At 45.1% G+C, this 12,732-nt stretch overlaps 1 protein-coding gene across 1 annotated transcript in view; it reads right to left on the bottom strand.

Annotated features, from left to right (window-relative positions):
* Nucleotides 1-12,732, bottom strand: part of LOC147115184 (fer-1-like protein 6) — a 233,904-nt gene that overhangs the window by 19,568 nt on the left and 201,604 nt on the right. The window contains exons 36-38 of the mRNA XM_085993989.1: nucleotides 11,955-12,043; nucleotides 9,143-9,241; nucleotides 3,042-3,283 (exon numbers count right to left, since the gene is read on the bottom strand). Of these exons, the coding sequence (XP_085850115.1) occupies nucleotides 3,042-3,283; nucleotides 9,143-9,241; nucleotides 11,955-12,043 (430 nt within the window). The remainder of the gene's footprint in view (nucleotides 1-3,041; nucleotides 3,284-9,142; nucleotides 9,242-11,954; nucleotides 12,044-12,732) is intronic.

The raw sequence follows: 12,732 nt of genomic DNA, 5'->3' as shown, positions 1-12,732 counted from the left end.
CCTTTTGGAAGTCCAAATACACCACATCCACTGGTTCCCCTTTATCCACCCTGTTTGTTACGTCCTCAAAGAATTCGAGCAAATTTGTCAAACATGACTTCCCCTTCATAATACCACGCTGACTCTGTCTGATTAAATTATGCTTATCCAAATGTCCTGTTACTGCTTCCTTAATAATGGACTCCAACATTTTACCAACCATAGCCGTTAGGCTAACTGGTCTATAGTTTCCAGCCTTTTGTCTACTTCTCTTTTTAAATAAGGGCGTTACATTAGCAGTTTTCCAATCTGCTGGGACCTTTCCTGAATCCAGGGAGTTTTGGAAAATTACCACTAATGCATCCACAATCCCTACCGCTACTTCTCTCAAGACCCTTGGATGTAAGCCATCAGGTCCAGGGGATTTATCTGCCTTTAGTCCCATTATCTTACCGAGTACCAACTCCTTAGTGATTTTAATCATGTTTAACTCCTCCCCCCCATAGCCCCCTGTTTGTCCAGTGTTGGGATACTTCAGTGTCCTCTACTGTAAAGACTGATACAAAATATTTGTTCAGCGTTTTTGCCATCTCCATGTTCCCCACCACTAATTTCCCGGTCTCGTCCTCTAAGGGACCAACATTCACTTTAGCCACCCTTTTTCTTTTTATATAACTGTAGAAACTCTTGCTATCTGTTTTTATATTTTTTGCTAGTTTACTTTTATAATCTATCTTCCCTTTCTTAATTAATCTTTTAGTTATTCTTTGCTGGCTTTTAAATGCTTCCCAATCTTCTATCCTCCCACTAGATTTGGCTACTTTATATGCCCTTGTTTTCAGTCAGATACTATCCTTTATTACTTTACTTAGCCACGGATGGCTGTCTTTTCTTTTACGCCCCTTTTTCCTCAGTGGAATATATTTTTCTTGAAAGTTGTGAAGTATCTCCTTGAATGTACACCACTGCTCATGTACCGTCTTACACTTTAATCTATTTCCCCACTCCACTTTAGTCAACTCTGCTCTCATACCTTCATAGTCTCCTTTATTTAAGCTTAGTACGCTGGTTTGAGATCCAACTCTCTCAGCCTTCAACTGAATTTGGAATTCAACCATGTTATGGTCACTCATTCCAAGGGGATCCTTTACTAGGACATTTTTTATTAATCTTGTCTCATTACACAGGACCAGATCTAAGATTGCCTGCCCCCTGGTTGGTTCAGTTACATACTGCTCAAGGAACCCGTCCCTAATGCACTCTATGAACTCTTCCTCAAGGCTGCCCTGCCCAATTTGATTTGTCCAGTCAATATGAAAGTTAAAATCCCCCATGATTATAGCTGTTCCCTTATTACAAGCCCCAACTATTTCCTGATTTATACTTCGACCAACAGAGTTGCAACTGTTAGGAGGCCTATAGACTACGCCCACTAGTGACTTTTTCCCCTTATTATTCCTTATCTCCACCCAAACCGTTTCACTATCCTAACCCATTGACCCAATATCATTTCTCACTATTGCAGTGATTCCATCCTTTATTAACATAGCCACCCCACCTCCCTTTCCTTTCTGTCTGTCCTTCCTAATTGTCAAATACCCCTGGATGTTTAGTTCCCAGTCATGGTCAACTTGCAGCCATGTTTCTGTAATGGCCACCAGATCATACCCATGTGTAGTTATTTGTACCATCAACTCGTCTATTTTGTTACGAATGCTGCGTGCATTCAGATAAAGAACTTTTAAATATATTTTGTGACAATTTATTCCTGCTTTTACCCCCTTTACTACTTTAAAATGGCGGCTTTAACGGTCAACTTTTTCAGTTGCCAACCCACAAATCACCAGATTTATCAAACTTAATTTCAGAAAGTGCCATGGTGGGTTTTCAACTCACCACTTCTGGGTTGCTAGGCATGTACAAAAACCACCAGCATAACATACACTTGCAGAGGCTTAGGTACCAAGGGCTAGATTTTCAGTATAGACAGTTTTGGGGCGCTAACCTTAGCGCCCGCCCGAAGTTAGCGCCCGCCCCAAAGTAGCGCCCCGTTGCCAGAAATTCAGTGGCTTCGCCCTAAGAGGTTGGTGGAGCGCTAAAAGAGGCGTTCCACTACTATCTTTAGGCGCTAAGCCGGTGGTGCAGAGCGCAACGCCCGATCTCGGGCGCAGCGCACGGCAGACACTCTGGTGCCACTGAGCTCTTAAAGGGGAAGGGTGCATGTGTTCTTTTCAAAAGCAGAGTGTGGGGGGGGGGGGAAAGGAGTGGTGGTGGTGGTGGTGGTGGTGGTAAACATAAATACACCGTTCACAGCAACACACTGGATCCTTCCACACAACACATGCAGACTGCCGTTTATAGTGCATGAGGAGTGCCCTTTAATTTGCGCTCCCCAGGGTGTGTTGCGTTCCATTTTACAAACGCTCTGGACGCCAGCCGCACAATGGGGCGGTCCGACTGAAGTTTGGATTCGGGGCGGCCAAAGGGCGTTGCACGAGGATGTGATGTCATTTTCTGCGCGCGCATCCGGGCGGCCGCTAAACTTTGCACCGGCGCTAACGGGCAACTTAATTTGGGGCGGGGCGCAAACTGCGCTGCGCCCGGGCGCTACACGCATAGCGCCCGAAAATCACTTCTCTTAAGGCGCTAACTGCTGGCGCAAGCAACTGAAAATCTAGCCCCAAGTTTTTTAACATTTAATCTTTTGCGCCCGCAGAGCTGCACTGTTCCAGGCGATCAGGGCCCAGCACGAACAATTACTGCTCCTAATCCAGGTAGTCTTCAAAAATAGATTTTAAATGACTGAGGCTAAAAAAAAAACGTCCGCTGTCAAGAGTGCATCTTTGTGGTAGGTGGAAGTCTCACCATGCCGAAGGTGCTCCCAATTCCTCAAAAGCGGAAGATCTAAACCCTTGTCTTTTTATGTCTATTGATTGCCTTGGAGTTAGATTTGAAATCAGGTTTCCGATATGAAAGGACAATATTTCAACACAGTGAGCTCCCAAATTCTTTCTTTAAGCTTCTGCAAGAAAAACGGGAAGCATTCCAAGTTACTGGCTTACCTAGGAAGTCATCAGAAGAAAGCCTCTCAAAATCCCAGACTTGAAGTACAAGGACTGTGGGAACTTTGCGTTCAGTCTTGTCTAAAGAGAAAATGGATTCCCTTTTGCATACGACCATCTGTTTCTCCGCAGGTATGTAGTTGAAAGGAAAAATAAAGCGCCAATTGAAGTTTCCTGTCCCAGTCAAGGAGTTGTAATGTACATCTGTTTCTTTCTTATCCTCTTCTTTTCCCTTTAGCCAGCTAAAAGAAAGAGTGTTTGAAATGTTAAAAGTATTTTGCACCCAAGACAAGTACACACTGCTAGAGAGAATAAGGCTCCTACATCTTGTCCAGAATCCAATAGGATTCCAAATGTCCAATGTTTTTATGAATAAGAACATAAGAACATAAGAAATAGGAGCAGGAATACGCCACTTGGCCCCTCAAGCCTGCTCCGCCATTCAATAAGACCATGGCTGATCTTGGGCTCAAAGCCACTTCCCAGCCAGCTCCCCATAACCCTTCACTCCCTTATCTTGCAAAAATTTGTCTATCTCCACTTTAAATGTATTTAATGACCCAGCCTCCTCCGCTCTCTGGGGCAGAGAATTCCACAAATTTACGACCCTCTGAGAGAAGTTCCTCCTCATTTCAGTTCTAAAAGGGCGACCCTTTATTCTGAGACTGTGCCCCCGAGTTCTAGATTTCCCCACGAGGGGAAACATCCTCTCTGCCTCTACCTTGTCGAGCCCCCTCAGTATCTTATATGTTTCGATAAGATCACCTCTCATTCTTCTAAATTCCAATGAGTATAGGCCCAGCCTGCTCAACCTTTCCTCATAAGTCAGCCCCCTCATCTCTGGAATTAACCTAGTGAATCGTCTCTGAATTGCCTCCAATGCAAGTATTTCCTTCCTTAAATAAGGAAGGATATACTTGAAATTTGAAACATTTAGACTCACTTGCCGATTTGTACAGGTAATAGAAAAGGTTAACCCGGAACACTGGATTGTGTGCAGGAGCCGCCAGAGGACTGCACAGTCTGTGATGTCCTGGACTTTGGAAAATCATGAGGTTAGACTTTAACTTGGGCCCACTGTCTTAAATGGGGCGGCAGAGATCTGAAAATGACTCACCGCCCCGTTTAGGCCAGCGTTCTGGCTGCTGCCCCCATCAAAGGGGCCGACGCATCTGCCTGGCTCGGGCAGTAGTCCCTTTTAATATGCGAATTGGGGTCCTATGACATAGATGGGACCCTGATTGCCACTTTAGAACTAAACTGGGTGGAGCGTGTGCCATGGACTTCTGAAGAGGAGCCCAAAGGTAGGTTTTTATTTATTTTTGTGGGGCCAGGAGCAGCAGGAGTGCTCCTCTGGGCCGTGCAAAAATAATCCGGGCCATTGCTACACCCGTTCCTCCGACCAGCACAGGCGGACACCCCCGACCTACCTTTTTCTCCAGCCTGGGGCTGCCCAATATTCTGTCAGATTAGCGCCGGCAAGCTTCCCTGGTGGCCCGCGGCCTGCTGAGTGTACGGTAATGAGGCCCAGCCCTAAAAACGGACCAGGCTCCCAGCAGCACCATCAGACAGCCGGCTGCCGTGCTCTACGGGCAGGCTACCCAATAGTCAAAATCTGGCCTCTGATGTCTCAAACAAATTGCACAGCTCTCTCATTCTGCTGCTGGGTGCCCACATGGGAAGTGATGGAATTGTTTGCACCGTCAAGCAACATGAGTCACCTGCTTGCTACATCGGTGAATTGCTGATTGTCTGCTGCTGCTGCTGATGTTCCCTGTGGCAGCTTGGAATGAGCCAAACACCTAAAGGTTCAGGGATGTGCTGACCTTAACAACCAATGTCATTGCCATTGATGTGATGGAAGTTGGCTAGAAGTTCCGTCACTGCCTCTCCAGTGAAGCCCCGCATGCAAAGGCAGTCTGCCCCTGACATTCCAAGGTAAGTGTGGCCTCAACCTGTATATGCAACTTTGTGGGTAAGGGTATATGAGTAAGGGTAGTCTATCTCTGATGCACGTGACCTGCCTAGCATTCCTCCTTTTGCCTATTCCTCAAATAAAACAGCAAAAGATGAACCATCATTCCAATGCCTAGTTTCAAAATTCTAACTGTAGCAACTAAAAATGTGGTAGCCAAAACATTTGGGCAAAAACTAGAGCTGAAATCACAAATCAAAAGAAAATGACACTTTCAGATATGAAAAAACAGAAATTCCCTTCCTTACTGCCACCCGTTAGCGCTGGAATCCTTGCGAAAAATGGCAGCTGCCACCCTAACGCCCTTCTCTGGCACGGGACTCGGTGGCTGCCATTTTGGTGAGGGCCTTGGCGCTGCCAATAGCAGCGCTGGCCCTGGAGATGCAAATATGGAGAGCGTGACGTCAATGCCAACTGGCGTCACGCTGTGCAAACTTGGACCTTAGTGCTGAGTTTAGCGCTGGGTCCTAAGCTCGCTCAGGAAAGTGAGCATGCAGCAGACTGACAGACACACATCTTTCAGGTAAGTTTGCATTTAAGCTTTTGGACTGGATTTTTTTGATTTTATTGATGTAATGACTTGGTGCAATACATGTTAAAAGTTTTTTTTTTTTAAGTGTGCAAGGAGATCTGCCAGACGCTTGCAAGGCCACGGATGGTAAAGGAAGGCCTTTGAGAAGACAGAAAATGCTGGAAATACTCCGCAGGTCAGGCAACATCCGCGGGGAAAGAAACAGAATTCATGTCTCAGGGCGAGATGCTGCCTGACCTGCTGAGTATTTCCAGCATTTTATGCTTTTATTTCAGATTTACACCATCCCCTCTCAGAGGGAAGAGAAAGATGCCGAAGAGGAAGACGCCGCAGAGGAAGACACAGAAGAGGAGGAAGCAGAAGTACGGATGCATCCCAGACAGCCCCTTTCTGGCTGGGATATCCGGGATAGAATCATCTGCTTGCAGTAGCAGTGCCTACAACCCCTATTGCCCTTTCAACATTTGTCCTATACCTTACCTTCCCTCTGTTACTGACCATCACAGCGACCTCTTGACCACAATGTTGAAATAAAAGCCACCACAATCTGACTTTATACATTTATCCATCAAATATGACATCAATAAATTAACTCATCACCCTTATGCATTGCCTAGTGACTGTCTTGTGTGTGCCTTTGCCTATCCTACTGATGTCACACAGTGCTACCCCAGTGGCTGAAGCATGGCTGGTGGAAGGCTGCTGACTTTCAGTGGGGGACACTGCAAATGGCCTTGCAGGCCGACCTTGAGGAGCTGGGGGCTGGGAGTGTCAGATCAAGTGATGGGGTTTCTTCTTACATAGGATAACATAGGATATATGGCACAGAAACAGGCCATTCGGCCCAACCAGTCCATGCCGGCGTTTATGCTCCACTCGAACCTCCTCCCATCTTTCCTCATCTAAATCTATCAGCATAACGCTCTATTCCCTTTTCCCTCATATGCTTGTTTAGCCTCCCCTTAAATGCATCTATACTATTCGCTTCAACCACTCCCTGTGGTAGCGAGTTCCACATTCTCACCACTCTCTGGGTAAAGAAGTTTCTTCTGAATTCCCTATTGGATTTCTTAGTGACTATCTTATATTGATGGCCTCTAGTTATGCTCTTCCCCACAAGTGGAAACATTCCCTCTGTATCCACTCTATCAAAATGTTTCATAATTTTAAAGACCTCTATTAAGTCACCCCTCAGCCTCCTCTCCCTCTTCTTGGTCAACCACTGACCGGGCAGGCTGCATTTCTTGGGTGTGTGAAATGAGGGAGGCACAAGTGTGGAGTTGTGAAGGGAGGGCGGGAAAGCAAGAGGTGCATGCTAGAAGGAGGATAATGTAGGAGGATACCAGCATCTTGTATCCTTTCAGCCTCGCTGCTAGCCAAGGGCTCAGCCATGCCCCTGCCAAGTGGGTGAGGTAAAGATAGAAATAGGAGGTGTGCCTCGTGTTTAGTAGAAATTGTTGGTAGGTGAGTGGAGGGGGAGTCATGCATTGAGCAGTGTGTGAGGCTAGTGGTGCAGTTGGTAGGAGATGGCTTTTGAAGATCCATTCACTGACCTTGACCAGTGGTCTGAGGTCATGAAGCTTCTTTGGGCACTGGAGCCAGGTGGTGGGGGCGACACTGCTGGCAGTGATGGCCTCGGTGATGTGGTCCCACATCGTTCTTTCTGGTGGGCCTCCTGACCCCTGTAGGTAGAGGACCTCTCTTGCAGTGTTGAACCCCTGCCCAAAGCTGGAGTGCTGTGTGCAAGACCCTTGGTGCCCCTTCCCTGCCCTGCTGAGCCATTTGTGTTTGTGCTGAAGCACTTTTCCCATTTTTTTTTTAGGTGCAGAAGGCAATTCAGCTTTAAGAGCTGAAGACTCCCATTTGAGAATTCTTTTAAATATTTTTTTCAGAAGACAGTTCAGCTGTAAGGGTTTAAAAACTGCATATTTTTAGATTATTTTTTTTTCATTTCAGAAGTCAGTTTCCCTTTAAAGGACCGAATAGCTTTCCGAAATGACAGCTTTGCTTTGAGAAGACTGTTCTTGCTACAATAATGCTACAGCCACGCTACATTGGGACATCCTGTCGAGACGAATGGCACCAAAGCAGCCTTGCACGGCGAGTTTAGCGCTGGGCTAATGTTAAATAGGCACCAGCACCAATTTACCGGAATTGTCAGCGCCATCATTTCCAGCTTCAGTTAACACCGGCCCGTGGTGGCAACAGCAGGCTTTTAACCGATATCGAATTTCCAGGCCTATATTCTTCAAAAACAGAAGGTCTCCCTTTAATGCTCAGATCCTGTCAGCCCTCAAAGTGCCTACACCCAGAACATATCATATATGGGCAAACTCAAGTTGTAGCGTAATCCCGTCACTGTGTTTACAGCCATAAGCATGTCGATACAATATATTATTCTATTAAAATTAAAGCTCTCGTCTTTTTTTACCATGAGCTCCCGAGGCCTGATCTAAGGCCCTGCTGGAAATTCACACACTGCCTGTGGAGAAATTGGGTGCACTGCATACTTTCAGCCCCCGCCCATTGACTGTGGTAGCTCGGAAATCTTACCCACAAGTGCATAATCCCATATGGCAACAGTTCTTGTCCAAGCACTTCAGCTAACTTGCCACTAGACAAGCCAAGATTGCATGGGAGGGGGAGGGGGGAGTGCGGGGTCAGAGAATGGCACATACACTTTATGTTCAAAATTGAAGAGCAACTGTGAGGCACCAACAATTTTTATTCATACAAGCAATCTGAATCGGAATTAAGAAAAAAATATTTTTTATCCAAATTAACCTGTAGAATCCCAATTCATCACTCAATGTGTTTTGTATCTGTGTGCACGCACAGCATATACACACACACACACACACACACGTGCGTGTGTTCACTTTTAGGGAATACTCCAACACTGAAATAAGTTGAAGTAAATTGAGGCTAAGCATGTTGACAATGTACACTGTCTGTATTCGTAAACATTGCCCAGGGTATGAAAAATACACGTAAGGGACACAAATACATCATGAGTGGGAATCCAAAGCATTTTTCCAAACTGGAATGAAGTGAGAGAAACTATCATTAAGGCCTCACTATGCTCCAAGATTACACCATTTTATTAATTGCTTAAAATTTTGTGATAGGATGTAGTTGTAACCGCATCAAATATGAATAGTTGAACTTATACAGAGTGTGTGTATATTTCAAATACACACCTGCTGCCAGTTATATATCTGTGGACGCACTGTTTATTCATTGAACAGATGCAGTTTAGTTTCTTGTGCACGCTGGGATTTCTAAATTCATTGTTTAATAGTTCAACAACTAATGTAAAACATGAATGTATTTTTTCCAAAGTAGGAGAATGTGAGCATAAGACAATTTAGTGGCAGAGAAGGCTTTTGTGCTAATAATTGGAGTAAGACAGAAGTTTTGTACCTTTGATTCCTCACATAGTGAGTTCCTGATTTTGTGTAACAACTAATCCAACATTTAAATTTGTTTTATTTTATAAGATCTCAGTAAGATTGTAAATAGATTTTAATCCCAGTTTCCAATAAGACACTTCTCTAATTTAAAAAGTAAATTTGAATCAAATGAAACTCTTACCCCTTGATATAGATGTCACTTGATTTTTGACCTGTAATAAAATTTTCATCTTCTAATATGACATCTTCGGCATTCCAGATAATTATTCTTAGTTCATACCTGCAATCAAATACAACAATTGATCAAAGACGATCTCACAGACGTTTAAGACATGACATGTATACGTTAAATTGGAGGCAATCTGATTTCCTCAGACACTATGGGCTGGATTTTCTCAATGGGGGCACATTGGGAGCGGGACAGCTGGTTGTCGGGTTTCAGTCCTGTCCCCAACAACGTCCAGCCAACCCATGCTATTTTCCCTTGATTGAACTTGTTAAGCCCACCCTGCAGGCTTAGCCAGCCAATTAAGGGAAAGCCGGTGACAGAGGACGTCAGTGTATGACGTTTCATCTGTCAAATATTTTTGACAGATGAATTGTCAGTGTTTGACAGCTTTGAGAAGCTGTCAAACACTGACAATCTCTGTTCTAAGGTAAGCCCTTGGAATGAAGACTCACCAAATCTCTCTCCTTAGCAGAAAGCAGATGGCTGCTGCATCAGAGAATGCAGCAGCCATTCTGTCACCTCTACCATGGAGATGAGGCACCTCCGGATCCCCAAAGGTTGAAGCCTGCAGGAAGAAGCAAAGCTAAGTAAACTTTTTCGAACACTTTGCACTCACCTCTCACAATTACCTCTCCACACTTGCACCCATCACTCTCTTCTACATCTGACATCTCGACCCCTCTCACCCCTGCAAACCCACTGCTCACCTCGCTGACCCTGGCGAGGTTCGCAGCCGTCGGGAAGCCCACACTTGTGTGGGTAAAATGGGGATAAGCCTCTTAACTGCCTGTTAACTACCTGTTAACAGGCAGTTAAGTGGCTGTAATCCCCTTCCCGCCTCGAGGAGATGGGTCCCTGCGCGAGTCGGGGGCCCGCCTCCCGGGAAGATGGCACGGAGGCAGATTGGGAGCGGGGTTGGTACCCATTCCCAGTTTCTGCCATTTTCCTGGCAGTCTCGCCTCCATACCTGTCTCCCCAGGGCTGGCAAAATTCCCCCTATATTCTAATCTAAATAAAATGTACAACTTACTTTTCTATAGAACTCCTCATATACAGAGATCTGCCTCACAGGGCAGTGGACAACTCGTGGACACCAAGAAGGAGGGAATAAGGGAAGGATGGGGTTAAGAGTGGGCGAAGAGAAGAGACTTTAGGAGGCCTTAGAAAGTGGAGAGAGAGGACAAGAGAGAGTTGCTGAGGGATGAAGATCCAGGGGGTGGGGACCTGAAGGAACAGCTACCAATGGTGCACCACAGGGAACAGATGATGAGAAGTACACCACTGTTCATAAAGCTGAGGGTGCATGAAGGGACGTATGGCAGGAGGAGATTGCTGAGGTTGGGAGGGGTGAAGCCACGGACTGATATGAAGTTGAGAACAAGTATCTTCAGGTCATTTCAAACGGGAAGCCGTTTGAGCATGGGAAGGACAGGCCTTAGTTTGGGTGAGAACACAAGCCATAGCATTCGGATGAATCATCATTTATGGAAGGTGGAAGCAGGAAGTCAGCAAGGGGAGCACTAGAGCCTCGAGGTGGTAAAGACATGAGTTAGGGTTCCTGCAGCAGAGAGCAAGAGAGCAAGTGGGTGATTTTTCAGAAATAAAAGAAAGCAATCTTGGTAACAAATTGGAGGAAGCTGAGCTCTGGGTGGAGCGGAAACCAGAGTTCCTCACCTCTGAGCTTAGTCTGGGGGTGGCAGGTAGGGAGGTTGATGAAGTGGAGGCCAGAGACATTTAGGTATTTGGTGGGAGCTGACGTGTATGGCTTCAATTTTCCCAACATTTAGCTGGAGGAAGTTTTGGTTTATTCAGATCTTAATACGAGATTGGCGGCTGTAGAGAATGTCATCAGCTGACCCATGCTTCAAGCTGATGTCTCCGACGAGTAGCATGTAAGGGATGAAATGCAAGTGGCCAAGGGCGGAACCCTGAGCTACAGCTTAGGTGATTGCGTGGGAACGAGGAAAAGCTGTTGGAGGCAATGTAGTGTCTATGATCTGATGTGTAGGAGAGAAACCATAAGAGAACAGTGCCAGAGAGTAAGCAATAATAGACACTATTACAAGGAGTTACAAGACTTCAAGAAATCAAGGAATTCTGATGAAACCAGAAAGCAAAACTTCGTAATTTATGATCTGCAGAATTAAGATTTACTATTTACAGCTTTCAACCCACTCCATATTGTTATAACTGTACTGATTTCTGTAACCAGTACTGTCACAGTGGCTCAAACTTCCCATTCTAATTAGTAAATAATTTATATGTTTTCGTGATATATTTGTACTCATCAAAGTGCGGAATGTCATTGCCGGGAGTATCAGTTTTCCCACTGTCTACCATTAATTAGGGACCACCAGAAGAAATTAAGAGTAAAAAAAACCTCTCTGTCCTCAATTCTAAAACTGGTCTCGGTTTCAGATAAGGAGGGGTACAGGTGATTTCAGAAGTAAACTTTGGAACATTTAGTTTTCAAAAGTCAGTGCATTTTTTTGAATTTCCAGGTAATTTGATTTGATGTCTTTTTGATAATGCAAATTTAGGTCAGAGAAATAAATGAGCACAGAGAGCTCTGAAGAGAGGGATAAGACGCAGCAAAGAAGGCCTCACAGTAATGATGAGACAAGTGAGCAATTTAATTAAAGGGATGACGGCAAGACTAAATTTTAATATCCTTTTAAAGAATAAATTACAGCCCTCCAACAGTGCAGTGCTCTTGCAAAACTATATCATTCTACTTGTGTTTCAATTAGAATTTTCCTTTTACCCCTTCGGCTTGCGAGGTGATATATCAACAGAAGGCCCAGGAGGAGGCATATCCATTGGAAACATGTCCACCCACATCTGAACACGGCCCTGGAGGAATATCAGAAGCAGAAACATGATATTAGAGAACCAGTTATCTGCTTCAATAAAATTCTACATGATACTAAAGGAACGGTTACATCAAGACACACGATTAGGGAATGGGGAATTAAGTGATGGGCTCATTCGTGGTTAATGAGAATGACTCAGATTCAACAACAGGCAAGGACAATCTAAACAAATGATATGGGATTGTCCGTCCATTATACACACCACCTAATTTTCTTTTCCATAATGGGCAGCCGATCCAATATTGCCCGTGTTTTAGCATCTCCATCAAAGTTGAAAGTTCCGGCGATTATCTTGTAGTGTATGTACCTTTAAAAGAGAACTACTTTTACAGCTCCTGTATACTGTAGTACCGGCAGTGACCACACCTGTATATAAGCCTTGAGCATGCCTCTGTACTCCCAGTCTTGAGACTACTCTACTCCAGTAAACACCTGTTGATTGTTAAGTTACAGCCTCCGTGTAGTTATTGGGAAACATCCTACTTTAAGAATCACGAATCTAACAGTGGCGACGAGGTCGATTCGAATCTGCCTGCAACTCTGCATTTCCCTTCAAGGATTCGCTCCGGGAGGACGGTGGAAGAAAGTCGAGGCCAGAAGCACGGGCGTCGACCATGAGCAACCGCCCAGTCATCCGGCAGAGAGTAAACATCGCAGGAGAGGCTGTCG

Source organism: Somniosus microcephalus, chromosome 7 (assembly GCF_052327205.1).
Source record: "Somniosus microcephalus isolate GS21.2 chromosome 7, FLI_Smic_1.0, whole genome shotgun sequence".
In the NCBI taxonomy this organism is placed as follows: Eukaryota; Metazoa; Chordata; class Chondrichthyes; order Squaliformes; family Somniosidae; genus Somniosus; species Somniosus microcephalus.
This window is presented reverse-complemented; position numbering and strand designations above follow the sequence as displayed.